Source organism: Wyeomyia smithii, chromosome 1 (assembly GCF_029784165.1).
Source record: "Wyeomyia smithii strain HCP4-BCI-WySm-NY-G18 chromosome 1, ASM2978416v1, whole genome shotgun sequence".
NCBI classification, from domain to species: domain Eukaryota; kingdom Metazoa; phylum Arthropoda; class Insecta; order Diptera; family Culicidae; genus Wyeomyia; species Wyeomyia smithii.
In genome coordinates, this window is record NC_073694.1 from 184,229,394 (window position 1) to 184,249,893 (window position 20,500).

A 20,500-nucleotide genomic window follows, 5' to 3' on the forward strand; every position below is an offset into this window, starting at 1 on the left:
GGACCAAATGTTTACCTTGCGACAAATCCTCGATAAATTTCGAGAATTCAACTTGCAGATGCACCATCTGTTCATAGACTCCCGGGCAGCGTACGATTCAGTTAAGAGAAATGAGTTATGGCAGATTATGCTCGAACATGGCTTCCCAACAAAGCTGATTAGGCTGATACGTGCCACCCTTGAAGGTTCTTCACCAAGCGTCAGGATAGCCGGTGAGATATCGGACTCTTTCGTGACGTTAGATGGTTTGAAGCAGGGTGACGGGCTGTCGAACTTATTGTTCAACATCGCATTGGAAGGTGCTATACGGAGGGCTGGTGTGCACAGAAGCGGCACCATCATTACGAAGTCGCACATGCTTCTAGGTTTTGCGGATGATATCGACATTATTGGTATTAATCGTACAGCAGTGGAAGAGGCCTTCGGACCTCTCAGGAGGGAAGCTGCGAGATGAGGGCTTGTCATGAACTCTGCCAAAACGAAATACATGGTGGCTGGCAAAGTGCGTGGTAGTCCCTCGGAGGTTGGTGCTGCGGTGGTGCTAGATGGGGAAACATTTGAAGTTGTCGACGAATTTATTTACCTGGAAACATTAGTCACATGTGACAACGAGGTTAGCCGTGAGTTAAAGAGGCGGATAGCAGCCGCAAACAGGGCCTTTCACGGATTATGTAACCAGCTAAGGTCCCGCAGTCTGCAAATTCGTACTAAACTTGCACTCCATAAAACACTGATTCTTCCGGTGGCTCTCTACGGCCATGAATCATGGACGCTGAAAGAGGCTGATCGGCGAGCTCTTGGTGTTTTTGAGCGTAGGATTTTGCATTCAATCCTTGGCGGCAAACTCGAAAATGGTGTTTGGCGCAGAAGCATGAACCATAAAGTGTACCAGGCATACAAATCGGCGGATATAGTCAAGCGGATAAAACACGGCAGGCTTCAGTGGACTGGGCATGTAGCGAGAATGCCGGATGAGCGTCAAGCGAAGGCTTTATTTAGCAGGAATCCCGATAGAGGACGTCGACTTCGGGGTAGACCCCGCACTCGTTGGATGTGTGCTGTCGACGAGGATGCACGCGAAATAGGTGTTAGGGGCGATTGGAGGATAGCAGCCCAAGACCGAGGGACATGGCGACGTATTCTGGATTCGGCACTGATATTGATAATCGGTCTGTCGCCTTAAACGTAAAGTAAGTAAATTAAAAAGACAAAAGACTTTCTTGAGATTGGTATTCCACACCTGCTGCCGAATTCCGAGAACACGTTTTTTAGCAGAGAAAAAAAATTCTTCATTAAAAGTATATGAAAAAGTTTTCTTCACTTCGAAGAAATGTGTGCTTGGAGTTCGGCCGCTGTTATGGAGTTAAAAGGTAGCGCCCGAAGAAGTAATACCTAGCAAACGCCTAGTGGAAAATTTTGAATCCACAGGTACTGTACTATTTTACCACTAGACGCTCAGTTGTTGGTTTGGGACTACTAATGCTTAACAACAGAGATCGCAGCGAGCCATGAGCGCTAATGGACGTAAATTTTTGACGTGATTTTAATTTCACCAGAAAAATTCGCAAATTATGTTCGTTGTCATTTAAGTGATTCAGGAATAGAAAGAAATGCCATCCCAGATCGATCAGGCATAATGTCCGGCAAACCTTCAGCGAAATAGTAGAAACAGGCGTTCGTGGTAGCATCAGAGCCCCACTAGTGTTTGCTAGTAGTTCTGGATCGGAGTCGAGTTGAAAAATTGACATAGATAACAGTGAAAATTTGGAGATCAAAAAGGATGGCCACCATCATTTTGTCGCTGTCGCAGCAGGCTTTCAAGGCCAACGCATTTTTAGTTTCGATTTCAATGGAATTTCAAGTTTCAATGAAAATTTGACGACAAGACGTCGACAAAGAACGGAATCCTGGATGGTGAGTTCTATGTGATCGTTCACAAGCGAAAGTTGTCTCATGTTAATGCACGCGAGATATCACAAGGGAGCCATAAATTTCACATAAGAAACAAACAATATAGACAAATTCTTAGTACAACTCAAATTCATTTCTTAATTCATATTCCTTTTGGAGAGTGCATTTTTCCAAGATCCTTTCAAGTACTGGCTGTGTAAGTGTAGATGTAGACTAGACTAGACTAGACACTCTCAGTGCTGCAAATTTTCGACACTGCAAACGAAAGTGACAAAAACCACATTTTCACTGCCTCAAGTTGAAACGACCTTCAGCGTCCGCACAACCCAGGAGCATGTGAGATTTCGTGATGATCGTACCGTTTCTTGACACGTTTGCTCTTCGTTCTGCCCCTTCAAGGGCGTTGTTGAACAGTAAGTTAGAGAGCACATCGCCATTTTTTAAAAGCTAGCGGGGAAATCTGCGAACAGACACCTAGGAAGAGAACTCAGGGTGTGGGTATGAGACTAGGGGAGAGATGCTGGGATGCTACACTCCCCCAGACACCTACTGATCCCTGTCCCGACCCACTAAAACCCCTCCAGTCTCCAGCCCTGGACGACGGTTAACCCTCTAGTGTCCAGTGCCGCCTCTAGGCGGTCTTCAGTCGAACCTCTAAAAAGCTTCAATAAGAACTTAAAAAATGTTTATGAGGCTTAATAGTGATTTTTTCGAAGTCCGTCAAAAAATTAATTTGGGTACTAGAGGGTTAAGTATTACGTCGGGGAGTGGCTCTTGTGCGTGATGCACCCTCTTTACTCTTATAACCTCCTAGCTAACTACCTGGAGACTGGTAATTAGCTACCACTGGCGTGTTGGTGGTTGACCCGCCACACACGTTGTAGCTCCAGGACAATCTGAGAGGCGGCCGCACAGACCGCGTTCCAGATGTCCGGGTCGTCGCACATCCTCCGAACTAAATTGTCCGGAGTAGTGCCAGGCCCGCTCACAGCCATCATGTCGCTCCTCGTTCTTACGAAACGGGGGCATACGAAGAAGACATGCTCAGCAGTCTCCTCCTCCTCCACGCACTCGGCACACATGGGGGACCCCGCGTGTCCGAACCTGTGCAGATATTGCCTGAAACAACCACGGCCTGACAGGATTTGTGTCAGGTGGAAGTTCACTTCACCATGTCGTCTCCCGACCCAGCCGGATATCTCCGGTATAAGTCGGTGCGTCCATCTGTCCTTTGTGGAGTTAAACCATTCCCGCTGCCAGCGGAGCATCTAGAATGACCTTCTGGTACTTCGTATGCTCCTTGAGTCACGTTGGTCGAAACACTCTCTGTCTTCTTTGATGGCGAGCACATCGCCCTGCTTCAGTCCATCTAACGCTACGAACAGTACAGATGTCTCTCGAGCTATCCGAACGCATGATTTTGATCCCTCTAGCGCTTAATTAGTTTCGTCGGAAAAACCGTGTTCCAGCATGGTCTCCCACAGCTCGTTTCTTTTCACAGAGTCGTATGCCGTCTTCAAATCCACGGCGAGTCTGCAAGTTATACTCCCGGAACTCATTTCGGATCTGTCGCAGGGTAAAAATTCGATCCGTCGTGGAACGCCACTGTCGAAAACCAGCCTGTTATTCGCCAACGAAGGATGCATATTATTCCGCCACGCCATCAGCTTTCAACCGCCGTATGTTGAAACACAGAAGTTTCAGCGCGTTTGATAACCGTGCGCGGATCTTAGAAACAACAAGATAATGGTCCGAGTCAATGTTTGGTACCCCGAAAAGATTCGTGGTTTCAATCCCTGGGTTTTTTAATTGACTAGTCAGCATGGGCAGCTTACTGTCCAGAATAATACCCAGGTATTTAACTTCTTCACAGAAGGTCAGTAAACACCATTCAGTGAAGGAGGAGACAAGGTGCCCAACAAACATTTTTGTTGATTTACAGCTTAATAAGCTACTATTCAGTGGAATTCGGCTGAACTAAAGCTTAACAAGCCGTCATCCAGCAAAATTGTTTGTTGGGTGTGTTTCCTCCGTTTGGTAAAGGGTACAATAACGGTTTTAGCAGGATTCATGTTCAGTCCCTCTTGAGTGCACCAACTCAGGGTAGTGTCTAGTGCCGTCTGACTTTCCTCTTCAGGAGAGCTGTATTGATCGAAGCATAGGATGTATTGTCAAAAGCACCTCAAATATCAAGAAAAGCGCATAGCGCCGTATCTTGATACTCCAGCTACTTTTCGATGAGAATCACAATGTCATGAAGAGCAGTTTCCGTCGATTTACCAGGTTGGTAAGCGTGTTGAACTTAATGTAGTGGCGAGTCCTTGAGGAACTCATCGCGGATATGACTGCAATTTTTTCCATCAAATTCAGTAGTGTAGAGCAGTATGGGTCTAAAGGTCTTAGGTAGTGTTTTATATACTCTTTCTACCTTCGGTGTGAAAACTACCTTGAATTTCTGCCACCTAACTAAATAATAGTCCAGAGTAAAGCTTGCGCGGAGTAGATGTATCAGTCATTATGATCCCACCTAATTTTTGTATAAAGATGGGTAGAATTCCATCTAGTCCTGGAGATTTCATAGGTTCAAAGGAGGCTAATGCCCAATTGATTAAAGCTTCCGTGAACAACCTTCGAGAGAGCAGAATTCAGTCGGCGAGCGCTGTACGCCTTGACCTCGGACTCTATTGCTCCGACGTTGATTATTCGGTTATACATGTGGACCTAGGGAAGTGCGTATTCATAAGAAACTGCAGTGATTTCCTAAGTGTGACGGTGAGACTGCCGCTCTTATTTTTGTGTGGCTTCGTGCATCGTTTGATCCTACAGATTCGTTTAGCCTTGCGTCGTATTTGATAAGCGATCATATACTCCAGATCACCACTTCCTCCGTCTCTTGACGGATATTGTTTTTGGAGTTAGGACGCAGTAAGAAAAAAGGTAATGTGGAGGTTGCCCTGGTACTCCACTAGCGCCGCTCCCTTCAATTGATCCCTCGGCACAGATCGCGTGACACCTTAAATTTCGGGTTTCTATATTTTTTTTGCGAAAAAGACATGGATAGTATCGATTAAAACCATCCCCCTTTAAAGGGACCATCCTCCTTTACAGGGACTAATTATTTAAAATTAATTCTTTAAAATTTTACAGTACAAACAAACAAATTTACATTTTCACATTTTATTTGCTCAAAAGAAAATAGAAAATCAACAAGCGAATTCACCTCCCACTCAATACCTCTGCTTGGCATACAAAACCCGCTTCAGATCAAGATTCAGCGGACGAGTCTCGTCAAACAATACCTCTGGTGGACTGTCGCCAGCAGCCGCGGGAAAGAACCGCTCCACTGGTTGGACCGCGTGAAAGAAGTACGTCTCCAGTGTCATCAGCTCTCGGTACAGCTGATGAGATCGGTTTTCGATAATCCGGGCGCACTCTTCCACCACAAGGCAGAAATTGTCCGGCAACCCACTGGCGATCCGTTCGTCATACAGGTCCCCCGAGTAAGCTTCTCCATTGCCGTAGAACCGAACCCAATAGTCATAGTTCGGGGTTAGCAGAGTAACGCATTCACCTCCGCCACTGGCAATTGCTTCGGCAGCTTGATTCGGTGCAATATCTGACGATTGCTGGGAGAACAACGACCTGCAAGAGTCGTTAAGAATACTGCTCTCGTCCGGCTCGTCATTGCCGGATAGTTCCTGGTTTTTTCGTCGACAAGCAACGATCATGTCGGTTCGCTGACGTTCGGTTTCGTTGCGAATCAGAATGTTGTCCAGTATGGCTTCATGTGTGGCGGCTTCGGGTTGGCCGGGACGTGCAAATGTTTCCGGTGGGTTCCAATCTGTTTCTGCGCAGTATTCGGCACACATAAATTGGGGCCCACGGCGGGCCTGATTGGAGACAAAGTCCGTCACGGTGCATGATTTAACGAATTCGAACAGCTTTAGTGAAGGTGGAACTTTTTTGGTGACTAATCTGATTTGGTGATTCGTCAGAAGCAGATAGCGTAAATCAGCGGGATCCACAAAAGCGGACAGGATGCGATTGGAATGGTCGTTCTGCATATAATCGGGAACATGAATTTTACCGCTCTTGTTATAAGCCAGGAGGAACTGTTCCAAATAGGACTTGTACGGGGTTAAACTAGGCTCGAACTCAATGTTTGTCCGGCTGTCACGAGATAGCCCTTGGCGATGGTGTGTGTCCACTATATGTTGAACCGTTTCCTTCAGCTTAGACATGTGTTGTTTGTCGAATGAGCAGGATAAAAGCTGTAAAGGTTCCTCGGCGTGTTTTTTGCGAGTCTGGTAATCTATAAACAGGTCAACATCAGGATCGGCAGCTTCATCTTTCGCCAATGAACGGTTAATAGCGTGATTAACTTGACTGAGAATGACTTTTCGCATTTCCAGATACTGAAGCCATTCGGTGAATACGAAGACGGACGTATCGAAAAGTCCTACCGCAGACATTTTCCTATTTAATTTAGCTGCAGATTTGGACATCTTAATTTCTGTGCAATCGTTCAAACCGAACAGAAGCTTTAAGATAAAAATAATAAACGCCATGCAGCGTCCTTCGTAGTTTGGAAATTTGAAACCTCCATCAAATTTGATTTGCGGCGGAAACACGGCCATAAGTCTTTCGATATACGTCAATAAATCCATCGGCAAACAAAGTTCTTCCAAATATCGCTTGCACAGCTTCAACAGATCGGGAGTAATGGATTCCACATGTAGAAAGTTTGTCAGTTTTGCAATTGATATTCGCATTTTCTCGTGGGAGATGGATGCGACTTGAAAATTAGGTAATACCTCGCTATAACAGCTAGGATCTATTTTCTCAGGAAGATACTGCAGAAGATTTGCATGAGGCAGGTGGTCTTCTCGGTAGTACCGGACCAAATCTGCCACTTGCAGGTCACTTTTGCTTACATTCAATCCCAAGCACAAGAGAGCACTCAACAAAGTACCATTCAAATTTTCCGGACTTTTATGCTCGAAAGTATGCACTCTGGTACCGCTTGAGTTCGGCTTACTCTTGCGAACACCTTTCTGCAGCTGATGACAGTTCAACTCTTCCTCTATGTCTCTCTCATGCCGATTAATGTGCCCGGTACTCATCTTTAACTTGCGCTTCATGAGTATACGAGAAGACCGGGAATATTGTATCATCCGTGGTGTTGTCCTTTCCGTGGGAGCGTTAGCTTCGCCCGTTCGGGTCGAGTTCAGTGACTGAACTGAGAGCTCATGCAAAGAAATGTTCACATCCGATCGCTGGCTGGTAATGTAAGATTCGTATTCGGCATTCATCAGTTGCCGTTGATCGGATCTAGCTTTTCGAACCGAAGACCGTCGACTAACTGCCGAGGATGATCCAGCAACTTCCGACCGTGTCTCGCTACTTGCCGGAGTTTTGTTACGTGAGCTACTGCAACTCTTGCGACGGACTCCCTTACGGTTGTAAATTATATCAGCATCACTAGAAGCAACAAATCTATGAGAATTTAACCTAAGAAATATAACATACATGCATTTTTCTGTGAAACACGTGTAATCTTGGTCGTTCCGGTTTATCCTTGCTGAAAAAAGCAACCTCCATACGTCGCAGATAGGCGGTCCAAAGCTGCAGAAGAGAAAGTTTAAAGTTGTCTCCTGCGCCCAACACTACGAGGCGTTCCGCGTAACCAAGCAAAATGTAGTTCGCTTGTTCCCAGCTTGTAATGCGTTTTATTTCTAAAAGTATCATATCAATTGAGCTTTATTCGCTTTTAAAATTGCTTCAAAGTATTTACTTTTATCACTCTTAACTTTAATAGCGGCTGCTCCCATGGACGGTAGGTTATCCATACCGTCATCCACCAACTCCTGGCCATGCTGCTGCGACTTGGTGCCACATTCCACGCAGTAGTAGAAACCGGCCTCGACTGTAAACTCAGTCTGGCCACAAACCTCGCACTTTTCAACCATTGAGTGACCGAAAACGTAAATCTAAACACACACGTGCTACTTACATTACCGATTTTACCAGATCAAAACTCACGCGCCTCAGCGATCGCCTGCAGCAGTCTGATGGTTGCTGGCTTTTACAAATTTGTTTACTCGTATTTGCCCATATGGCACATTTCGGTTTGACACAGTCAGCCTTCAGCAGCAGCATACACGCAACGCAATTGCTGAATCAAAGATACGAAATCGATTTATGCCATTCATGCCGAGTATTTTTACGCGCGTGTTGATAGAAAAAAAGTTTATTTGGTATATAAATTTTTTTTATTTTTCTGTATTTTTTTATTAAGGTGCCTAAATGCTACGTTATTACGTTGTTATATTATATCGAACCCTATGGTTGACCTTGCGAAAGTAACTGAAAAATTCCAATCGAACAGTAAAAAAAATTTTTCATCATAGTTTTAATATTGCGAACGAGTTATGACAGATCGATTGATACTTTAAGTGGAAGTTGGCCAAACTTTAACTTTAGGCCTTTAATATTTTTTACTGCTATTAAAAATTATCTGACCTCTGAAAGACGTCAAAATGGGCTGCGTGCACTGTCCGTCATTACCGCTCATGGAAACCTGTATAGAAACAATTTGTTACATAATGACTTGTTGTTGTATTGAGAGCTTTCAAAGCTCTGTATGCGGTAAATAGATAACTCAATTTTCACTGGATTACGGCTACAAATATTATCGCTAATTGATATTAATAATTATAATTATTAGTACTTGTTATTCAATTTACAGGGGCAAAACATCATTCAATCGAAGTACATAAATTACAAACCATTAAACCATTAAAGAATGAAAACACAGGTAAAGCTCAGTGTGCAATGAAACTAAATAATTCTTCACATTAAACTTCAGAATTCCTTCTGGCAACCGTACCACCCGTAGTCAGCCAACAGAGCCAAATCACCACCACCATTCATTCCATTATATTTCATTTCATTCATTCTGTTCGACTCCAAGCAAGCGATAGAATCGTCGCTTGACGGACGGTAAATTCCTTCGCATTTTCACTGGCAAAATTGTGCAATTCCGTCATCTTTCAGTGCCAGACCTCGTACGGGTGGTGTAAAGATTGAATCGCGCGTGAAAGTTTTTCCGAAACTCGTGGTGACGGTATCGGAAAAGTGTGTTCCTAGTTCGAAAAGTAATTTTCTCGCCATCGTAAAGTGCGTTCAGGAGTGAGTACGTGTGAGTGTGTGTGTGCCCCGGAGGAAAACGGCGAGAGAGAGGAAGTGACTTGCTGGAAGTTTTTTTTTTCTGGTTCTACAGCTACTCGCGTTTCGGCGAGTGTTTGTATTCGTGTGGATGTAACGTTCTGTCAAGAAAACTGGACGAAGAAGGCGAAGCTGCTAAACGTCAGAAGCTGTGATTGTTGTGTTAAAATTTTTTGAAAGATACTTTGTACCTTTTTGCTTGAATCAATCCGGAACAGTCGCTCCTAGCAAACAACATGGATAAATTCATCAGTATGTGGAAAGTGCGAGAACTTGCCGATAAAGTGTAAGTAACCTGTTACGTCGTTGAATGCCTTGCGCAGCGATAACGGATCATTATTCGCTTAAGCGTTGCTGTTTATTGTACATTTTATCGCCTTTGAGACTTCATGAACAGAAAAAAATCTCGGTGATTGTGCAAGCAGATTGGCACCGAGCTCGGTCGCTGCTGGTCACTTTCACGGTGAACGGGTGCGGCAAGAGGGGTCTCGTCTTTATCAGGTGATAGATAATTTTCTTAACCAGTTGCAATATATGCAACGTTTATTTCACTGTTGAACTACCTTTTTGTATTTAAGGGACTTTTCGGAGATTGTTCCTGTTTCAAAACATTGATAACATGCTATATAAAAAGCAAAACATTCGAATATTTCGTAGTTTTGGATTTATTATTATATTTCGAGATGTGACTTATGGTGGCTTGTTACTAAGACACCTAATCTGAACAGAAAGATCACCTTCGATTGTGGCAGAATGCAGCACATAAGTTTTGCTTACTACTTTTTCTTGAATAAGATTTTTTTTACTAGAACAAAACATCACTGTTTTTCTCTACGGAAGCCAAATACTTTCGAGTAGCTCCGAATTATGCGCTGAAAAGCACATACTGCAAAAAGTTGTATATAAAGCTGCTTGTTTTTTCTTTCATATGAATGTTCTTCAAATGACAAGGTCGTGAGGATGATACATAAAGTCTACGTAACTGCAGCAAGACCCAAAATGGCATGTTGAGCAAAATGCAATGAGGCTTAAGTTTACCTACACATGACCTCTTCAAAGAGGTTTATTAGACGCAGATTCCTAAGCATTTATCAGTTTGTGAATTTTAACAGGGTTATTAAATCATCATGGTAATCTGAATATCAGCTTGCTGTGCAGAACTCCAAGGTAAAGTTGTTAATTTGAACCCTGATGGAACGAGTCGTGGTGAGGGCGAATGGGGGAAACAGTATTGGACAAGTTTTAGCCGTATTGATGCAGATCTTCCAGTTGTTGAAGTAGTCGAAAAGAACATCCATGCCTGCTGGCCACTCTCCCTCTGTACATGAAGGCAGTGTCGTCTGCGAACACGAACAGGATAGATATTAAAAAGGATAGGACCTAGAAAGCTACTATGAGGGACCCCAGGATTTGAGATGCGTCTCGGTGAAGATGGCAATGTCAATATTCCGCTCGTTGAGGAAATCGAGCTTAGCGAGCAAGCGTTTCAATTAGTTATGTGAACACATGGTCCATCCTTGGTGATAACGGAAACCGCTGTTTGTAGCTGTTCGGCTCGGGTTTTGCAAGTACGAACGCTTCGGTCAATAGATGCACAAGTTCTTCGGCACAAATTCTTCCGTAGATAGCAGATAGTCTGCGTTGGTTTCATCATTGTCTGTTCGTGTGAACTTCATTCCAGTGGCAAGGGTTGAAAGCGCTGTAGTTCCGGGGTAGGTGTGGAACGGCTCGATGTTTGCTCAGCGATAAGTTGTTCGTTGTTCATAGGGATTTTCCTGCGACTGAGCTGGTTGCTGGTTGAGGCTCTTGTGGATATCGATTAATTGGTGGTTTCCATTAGATTAGGCAGGTATCGGGAGCGTACGTTAGGCCACATTTGATTCAGCTATAGAGTCCCTTTACTTTTAGTTCTTCTAACAAGGTGACAACTTTAATGTCGAGAAGAACACGTAGAATTTCTTTATCATGGGGAAAGTCCGAGTTGTCTCTGTTGTATTATCTCAGCAGTGCACACTGCGGTTTATTTCTGTGTATATTCACTAGAGTGACTCACCACCGTGTCGCTCGGCTGTGGTGCAAGCCGCAGGTGTCCTGCGAGCGGCAGAGGCACAGCACAAAGCAAAAGAAGAAATTTCACAAGGGCGGTTGTTTATCTTTTTTCACAATTTCGTGATCCGTGGCGTTTTCCAGGACAGCGAATCTGTTGTTTGCCAGGAGCTTTTTAGCTGCCGGATCAGGGGTGCTGCCAGGCCGAGGTCGTTTTACGGGTTTCGATTTAGCCATGTACTGCTCATCCTGATGGTAGACAATGAATGATGATAAGCTTTTCTCCATGCCGTGTGTCCTTTTATAGCGTCACTCAGAACGCAGACCAAGGCAATTACGTGGTAGCTAGTATGCTTTCTTTCCAGTATAATTCTGCAACTCTTAAGTTGGTACTATTCAAGCGAACTAAGTATCTAGCCCAAGTAACGAAACTGGTTTTATCAAAGTTGTATAGCGCTATTTTGGCTATATTAAGCGCTATAAAACCTTGATCAAATTGATATTGTGGCTAGGGAGGTGCAAATTATGAAATTTTATCGAAACACAATAGTTATAAATCATTCTTTGTCCTTTTTCTGGAGTAAGGTGGTAGGGAAATTTACTCACAGACACCTGAGGAGAGCTTAGAGAGTGTGGTTTAGTTTACCTGAGCCCATTAACACCCCTGCAGTCTCTAGACCTTATCTTTCAAAACGATGGTGGGGGATTATGTCGGGAAGCGTTTTTTTTTTGTTGCCAGGTGCTAACCACCTTGAAACTGACAGTAAGCTACTGCTGGCGTGTTTGTGATCGACCCGCCACACACATTGTAGCTCTAGGACTGTTTCAGAGACCTTCACACAAACTGCACTCCAGATGTCCGGGTCTGTCACATCTGGCAGTGTCTGAACCGCTCGCTACTACCATGTCGCTCCTTGTACGTACAAAACGAGGGCATACGAATAAGACATGCTCAGCGGTTTTCTGATCATCGAGAATGGTATTCTGGTGCCTCGTATGCCCCTTGTGTTCCGTTGATGCTGATGCTGATTTTTTCCGTGTTGGGTATTTTCGTCACTGCGACCAACTTTTGAAATTTTTTAACAAGACGCAGATTGCGTCGTATGACACGGTATGATACGCACAGGCTACTCTCAGAACTATAAGCCTAGAGCTACTCACCAGTTTATCACGATAACCGTTAGTATTTAGCGCTTTGGATCACACTAGCCCACGTATGGACGAATCCACCCTGCACGAAGTTTTCGTTTCCTACCGTACACCGGTGAGTTTTTCGACTTTGTTATAGACAGTGCTTTAACAGGTGTTGAGGCCCTCTTACCGGCATAGTTGACGTAACTCTTAAACGGTTATTCACAACAGTGAGCTCCGTCTTATGGTGCGCTAACTCCAGTTTCCTGGAATGCTTCCGTCAACTAACCCTCTCCGCTCGACCTGCCGTAGACCTCCAACGTTATGTCGTCCGCAATACCAATGATAACAACCCGTACAGTGAACTTTAGCCTCAACACTCCGTCGTATATGACAATCCACAACACCGGGCTTGGATGGTACTTCTGCAATGATTGGGACGCACTTCTGACCCTCCTCCGTGTTGTGACTATTATTCGATTCCGAAAGTAATTTTCCAAAATCTTGTACAACGTCATCGGTACATGGATTCTCCTATGCGCGAGCACTATGGAGTCCCGGCTGGCGCTATTGAACACATTTCCTTACGCCTAGCGTGATGCTTACGCAATAGTGAGTGTCCCTTCTCTTGCGCTAGACTAGCATCTACGCCGTCTTAGTGACAAAAAGAATAGCTTCCAGCGTGGACCTACCCTTCCGGAAGCTGTACGGCATGGATTTCTACAACTTATGCCAAACAAATCTCCAGCGGAACCATCTAGGGCGCATACTCGACTTAGTGTTTTGTCGATCTGATTGCCGAGTATCGACTGAACGCAGCGTTGTGCCACTGCTTCCTGTCGATCTACACCATCCACCCCTCACTTTTACTTTGCCTGTCACTTGCAGTAGCGATGTAGCTCGTGCACGTGTTGAGGTAGGTAATAGATCGCTAAATTACCGTAGGATAGATTTTGCTGCGCTGTCTCACTATTTATTAAACTTCGATTGGGAGAGTCTGCAAACCTGCACCGATATTGACGAATTGACTCACCGTTTTTGTGATGTAATTGTTCAGTGGTTACATTCTAATCTGCCTTTTGTGAAGCGTCCTAATTCACTCGCTTGGGAAACTCTTCGGTCACGTGAATTGAAACGGCTAAAGAATAGCTCTCAGCGCAAATATCGCCGATTGAAAACTGCGCTTACGAAGTCTGATTTTAAACGTCATAGTGATGAGTATCGTCATTTGAATCGCACACTGTACAGGTCATATGTGCTACGGGTGCAGACCGACCTTCGAAGGAATCCGCGAAACTTTTGGAACTTCGTTAACACCAAAAGGAAATGTTCTTCCGTACCTGTGAATGTACGTTTCGACAATGATGAATCAACATCGGAATCCGAGTCATGTGAGCTGTTTGCAAAGTTCTTCGCTTCCGTTTTTGCTGATGCAGTTGCCTTTGACTCCGAGGCTGAATCAGCGGCATTTGGTGTTCCCCACGGTTTAGTCGACCTAAGCACCTTTACGATTACGACCGATATGGTATTGGCTGCAGCAAAAAAATTGAAACGGTCATATTCGGCAGGTCCTGATGGAATTCCTGCTGTTGTTTTTAATCGTTGTGCTACCACTCTTGCTGTTCCGTTATGCCACATTTTTAACAAGTCTTTTACGCAAGGAAAGTTTTCTGCAGTTTGGAAGCAGTCGCTGATGTTTCCCGTTTTAAAATCCGGCGACCGGCAAAACGTTCGAAATTATCATGGCATCACTAGCCTTTCTGCTAAGTCTAAACTATTCGAGATCATAGTAAGCGGTTATATGCTTAAAGCAGCTTTCGATCGTTTGGGCCACTCAATACTTCTGTGTAAAATCTCACGCCTAGGTGCCTCCCACCAGTTCGTTGCATGGTTGAGCTCGTATTTACGAGGAGGAGTTCTACGCGTAAAACTTGGCTCTACTATTTCATCGCAATTTACTAACAAGTCAGGAGTTCCCCAAGGAAGTAATATGGGGCTCTTGCTATTCGCACTTTTTTCAATGACGTGACACTGATGGCTGCAAGCTGGTGTATGCAGATGGTTTGAAGTTGTTTCTGGAAGTTCGAACTATCGAAGACTGCCGTCGTCTACAAAATTTCTTGAATGTATTTACCAGCTGGTGTTGAAAAAACTGGCTTGTGGTTAGTATAACCAAATGCGAAGTTATAACCTTCCATCGTATTTTAAACCCGGACTATCGCATCGACGGATTAGAACTGAAGAGGGTTGATCATGTAAGGGATCTAGGTGTTCTTCTTGACACTAAACTTACATTCCACCTACATACATCACGCAACGATAATTTCGAAAGCTACACGCCAGCTTGGTTTCATATCAAAACTCGCCCGTGATTTTAATGATCCGCACTGCCTAAGAGCGCTTTACTGCACCCACTAGTCGAGAACTGCAATCTGGTTTGGTTTCCTCACCAACTAACTTGGAACTTGCGGATTGAGCGTATCCAAAAACGCTTCGCCCGTATTGCGTATTGCAACTGGTCTAGCTTCAATCCTAGCGGACATCGGGGCATTTTCTAGAGCACTAGAGCACCACTTCGCATGAGGAAGTAAAACCATTGGCACCAGCCAGTTAGTCCACGAGTCGTTAGTTGGAGCCCTGGGTGAAGTCCGCCTCCCCGGGCGTCGGTGGATGGTACAATAGGTGGCGGAATGGAACCGATTCGAAAATATTAGAAGCGTAAATTATACAGTGCAACATTTTTTTTGCCTTGGCTTCTATGTATGATTTTTTGATGAAGTTTGATGCGAAAATAAATTTCCCGGAGTTTGAACATATTTCAACTTAAGGGGCAACAATGACGCCATTTTGAATTTTTGAGAAACCGGAAATTTTTTATGTTCTTTTAACGCCATTTTGTCTTAAGACCAAATATCAAAATTCTAAGAGTTTGTCCACATATTAGCATCTTTTTACCCATCTTTTGAAAAACAAAACATCTTAAATCTGACAAAAACTGAGCTTAAACGGTGATTCTAAGAAACCGGTTTTAGCATAGTTTTAGTATATTTCACAAAGCTAAATAATATAGAGTATGTCTGAGCAATTATGGTAATGCGCTAATATCTTACGTAAAATGTCAGCAAAATGTCGATTTTGCCCCAATTCTCCTACAATACAAAAATAGGTTTATCTGCTGACATTAAACGTAGATCAGACACCTACCATTCGATTTTTGAGACTTTTTTACTCAATATAAAACATAATTTGACTACCACTTTTTGATTTTAGCGCATGACCATTAATGCTCAGACATACTCGAAGCGGGTCTGGACGAGGGAAAATTTTTTCTAATTCTAGTCACACCTTCTATTCCCGTTCATCTTCGCATTCCCGCGAAACTACATACATTGCCCGCTTTACTAAACTAAAAATCAAAATCCTTTTAAATCGATTAAATACCAATAAAATGCTTCCATATACGAGCAGTTTCAATAACTTAGGTGCATTTTTCATTGAATATATTTTTTTTCAAAAAATTATTTTGCTAGCTTAAGAAAAAAGTTAGCAGAACATTGCCCAGAAACAGCATTTTCAAGCAATAAAATGTTATAGAATGGTCATAATAATTTAATGCTCATTAAATGCTCTTGAAAAAACCTGATTTTCATGATAATTTTATTGATTTTGTATAAATTTTTCAAAAATATGATAATACTAAATAGCTTCAATTTTTTCAAACATTTACCTCTGAAAACAATCAGAATCCTTTTGATACGATTATAAAAAAAAATAATATAATGAATACTCATGTTAATTGTTTTACATGTTTTTTTTTTGTTGTTCTGTAATAACAGTCTTTACATATATGCTTATAAAGCTTAGCTTAGTTTAGCTTAGCTTGACTGACTGCACATATCAAAGGTTGCACTCCATGATTGATCCGAATCAGTAAAATTGTATAGTAAATCAACTGAATGGGGCTGGGAGTAACTCAATACTTTGAAGGATCAATAACGACGCCGGCCACGTCCTTGCAATCAGGTGGGAAGAGGGAAAGGATGTAGGCGTGACCTTTGCTATCCGGAGACCGTGTTAACCTCTGCATCTCCACAAAGGTCACAGGAAGGAGATTTTGTTAGTTGGGAAGGGTATATTGGATCAGGATTCACCTTGATAAGTGATGCGATCATACATGTACTCTATACTCGTCGCTTTTGGACTATTACCGGTTTATTCTCCGTTCAGTCGTCTGATTAGAGATGCACATTTGGTTTGTTTATATTTGGTACCGGTTTAAACTAGCAGACATTAGTAATGCTGTAGGGACCACGCGCGAGTGTGTGTGGTATAATTCACTAGAGCACAAGACTGCTCCTATGTTACAAGATGTGGTTCTGATTTATACCAATATACCACCAGAAGGCCGTTCGGACCACTCACAAATTTGTGGTGTTCAGTTGAGAGAAACTCAAGTCATCATATTTACTAAGCCTAATAGTCTGATCAGGAATAACCGTGGTTAGCAATGCGTTAGGATATATCCTGATCTCGCGGATTATCCTAAGAGTAACGGTCAAGTTTTATCATGCTAGGTCTTCTCTGTCTCTATCTGTCTAACTTTTTGGCATTCAAAATCCGAGAAATATATTAAAATGAATGACACAACAATATTTATTTAAAAGTTAGTTAATAATAAAATATATGCCCTAAAGTAATCAAATTCAACCGATATTCAGAATATGTGCTGATAAAAATGATAATTATTATTAAGTATTTAATTAATTAACATATTTAATTCAACGGGATGGTAATACCTATCAAACCTTGTACTGTTTGAGCTATTCTCAAATTGACTAGGAACATTAACCTGAGAGACGGATTGTTGTTAGATTTGGACAGGTGTAATCTCGTCCATCGTCGTTCTCCAGAGTTTGAGAAATCAACAGCACCTCTATAGGGGAACAAAAGAAACTGTGTACTTATCTGTTGATAGCACCGAGACCCACGTCGCACAGTATAGTTTAACAGGGGAAGCAGCACAGCAAGAACGATGATTCTGCTCCATGATCTAAATGTCGGTCCATCCAAGAACTTGGATCTTGGAAAAGGATTGTGAGCCACGCACAGTGCGCTCCGCTATCCGGAAAGTCAAGATAGGCAACAATTCCAATTATAATGATAACTGCAGGCTTAAGTACAAAACAAAATCGGGAAAACGTGAAATTATAGACACTAAACTTTGTTTCAATCGTTCTTCGTCTTTACATATATGCTTATAAACTAAAAAAAAAAATATTGTGTTGAGTTTGTTTTTATATAAGAAGATTTTCCTGAGAAATCTCTTGCAAATGGTCCCTCGAAGCATGTTCTTCTAAATATTTTTTTACTTTTCACTACTCTTTTCGTTAAATTAACTGATTATACATTTTATCACAGAATGTTCGGCTTCCTTTTCCTTCACACTTTCGAGAACGTTGACTTTAGTTCAAAACCCAAACTCAAAAGAAAACTCTTTGGCTCGTTCAAAAGGAGCGATTTCGGTGTTAATTTTCGCTTCCACTTCACTGGCTGTTATCGAAGAAAAGAAGAATCTAATCTCTGATACTAATTGCAATATTAATATCAATTAATTCATTTAAAACCTCCAATTGTGTGTTCAAATTTTCTAGAATTCTATTTTACGCACGCATATCGTGATTATTACTACGGAAATCCTGTTTTGAGCAGTAATATTTTCTACCAAATATCACATATAGCAGGAATGTGAATTTTCAGACATCTGCAGATGCGGATGCAGATATGTGATTACGGACGCAGGTTGTCCCGCATTTTGATTTACGAATGCGGATGCGGATATCCGTAATATCCCTAATACAGGTAACACCATGTTGGAAAAGGGGGAAAGACATCCCAAACAAAAAATGCTAATGCGAAGCTAGGCTTTCCGAAAACAATTATTAATACATATTCTCAACTTTAAAAAATTGGTAATCTGTAGTGATGAAACAGCCAATCAGTTATGAAGAAATAAAACTGGTTCCAGATTTGATACACAAAGATAACGAGTCATCTAGAAATCACCGTTCAACAGTCGAACTCAAATCTTTTTCCAGCATAGTTTATTATGCAAGAAAAGATTAACTCTAAAAGAGTTGACAACTTTGATACTTTTTTCTCATTATCATTATTTTGATACTTCTTTTTATTATCAAACATATTTTGCTGATTCATTCTGTGCCGAACACGCATCAGTATCGGACGTGTGATCGGTGATCGCTCCGATAGAATATAAAACAAACGACGTGTGAACAAGTGTTGGCATTGTTTGCCTGGTCGAGTGAAATAAATCCGGGTTCTAGGTCGCGCCTTTGTGCAACTGTTTCGCATCGTGACTACCAGCTGGTGCGTAAGCCGATTTGGCTGCTGGCTGAATTGTGCTACAGCAGTGGACGAGACACAAAAGAGGAAAAAGAAGAAGCCATCAGTTAATAGGGAGTTGTATCGCTGTGTGGAGTGATCTCACACCTGGCTCGCTGCTGGTGGCTGTTTGGTGCTGCTGTATTGGTGCTGCTGGCTGTAACGGCTGCAACTTCGAACGATCGGACAACCAACCTTACTGGAAGGGAGAAGTAAAAAGGTACGTGCTCTTGTCGGCGCTAGTGCGCTAGACTTAGCGGGATGGATGTAGATCCCTCGCCTCCCGCGCCACCATCCCCGAACCCCTCTGACCCTGACCCTTCTGTTACCCCCTCCCCTGTTCATTCTTCAGTCCCCCCTCGCCCCAGGCTTTACCCAGACGGAGCCCAGGGCAGCTATACTGTCTATTTTCGGCCAAAGGCGGGACCGAAATCGAAACAGTTGAACCTCTTGCAGATTTCTAAAGACCTGACGAAGAAGTACAAGGGCGTGACCGAAATTTCCAAGGTCCGGCCTAACAAGCTCCGTGTCGTGGTCAGTAACCTGAAAGAGGCCAACGATATAGCTTGCTCTGAGCTCTTCACACGCGAGTATCGCGTTTACATACCCGCACGAGACGTGGAGATCGACGGTGTCATAACCGATTCGAGTCTGTCCGTCGAGTGTATACTGGCAAGTGCCAAAGGGTGCTTTAAGAACAAAACCTGTCCCGATGTAAAGGTGCTCGACTGCAAGCAATTGCGGTCAGCATCGATCATCGGTGGCAAAACAGTATACACCCCGTCAGACTCGTTTCGAGTTACGTTCGCCGGGTCAGCGCTACCAAGCCACGTCTCGATCCACCGGGTTCGTCTCCCTGTGCGATTATATGTGCTTCGCGTCATGCACTGCCTGAATTGTAAGCAGTTAGGCCACACCGCCGCCTACTGCTGCAATAAGGCACGTTGTGGCAAGTGTGGGGAGAATCATGCGGATGATTCCTCCAGTAAAAATGCTGAAAAATGCATTCACTGTGGGGAGAGTCAGCATGAGCTCTCGACATGTGCGGTGTACATGCAGCGCAGGGATGAAATAAAGAGGTCTCTCAAAGAGCGTTCGAAGCGTTCTTACGCTGAGATGCTGAAGAAGACCGTTACCACTTCTCCCATTACATCAAACCCTTATGATCTGTTGTCCTCTGATGAAACCGATTCTGACGATTCACCAGCGGGAACATCTTACGCCAATCCTGGGGAGTCTAGAAAGAGGAAAAATATTTCCTCTCCTAAACTTCCCAGAAAAGGTCCTAAGATTTCTCAAAGTGAAATGAAAGATACAAGCAAACCAAACAGTGCTGCGGAAAACCGAAGCAAACTCCTCCTGGGCTTGCAAATTTAAAGTCCCAGAAGGAGTTCCCAGCACTGCCAGGAACATCTAAAACCCCAGTTGTTTCTTTTGCACATCCAGTTGATGAAACAAACTCTGGATTAGTGAAATTTTCTGACATTGTGGACTGGATTTTTGAAACTTTCAATGTACCCGATCCAATTAAAATTTTTCTTACAGCATTTCTCCCAACAGTTAGATCATTTTTGAAGCAGTTGACTGCCCAATGGCCCCTCCTTGCAGCGATTGTATCCTTCGATGCCTAATTCAACTGCGTATATGAAGGATTCTATCTCTGTCTTACAGTGGAATTGTAGAAGTATTTTACCAAAAATTGATTCGCTTAAAGTTTTGATAAATAAAAACAAATGCGATGCATTTTCCCTTTGTGAAACTTGGCTTACTTTAAATATTGATCTCA

The 20,500-nt window shown here is 43.1% G+C and overlaps 2 protein-coding genes across 2 annotated transcripts in view; one reads left to right on the forward strand and one right to left on the reverse strand.

The window, feature by feature from the left end:
• Positions 1 to 5,096: 5,096 nt before the first annotated feature.
• On the reverse strand, positions 5,097 to 8,013 carry LOC129720914 (TATA box-binding protein-associated factor RNA polymerase I subunit B). The gene is made up of 3 exons (XM_055672825.1): positions 7,706 to 8,013; positions 7,445 to 7,646; positions 5,097 to 7,392 (listed from the first exon to the last, which is right to left on the reverse strand). Exons 1-3 carry the CDS (start codon positions 7,878 to 7,880, stop codon positions 5,139 to 5,141), a joined length of 2,631 nt encoding a protein of 876 aa, XP_055528800.1. The 5' UTR covers positions 7,881 to 8,013; the 3' UTR covers positions 5,097 to 5,138.
• An 836-nt stretch (positions 8,014 to 8,849) lies between these two features.
• LOC129720905 (telomere length regulation protein TEL2 homolog) overlaps positions 8,850 to 20,500 on the forward strand; it is a 31,887-nt gene continuing 20,236 nt past the window's right edge. Inside the window, exon 1 of the mRNA XM_055672800.1 lies at positions 8,850 to 9,424. Coding sequence (XP_055528775.1) covers positions 9,375 to 9,424 — 50 coding nt within the window. The 5' untranslated portion in view covers positions 8,850 to 9,374. The remainder of the gene's footprint in view (positions 9,425 to 20,500) is intronic.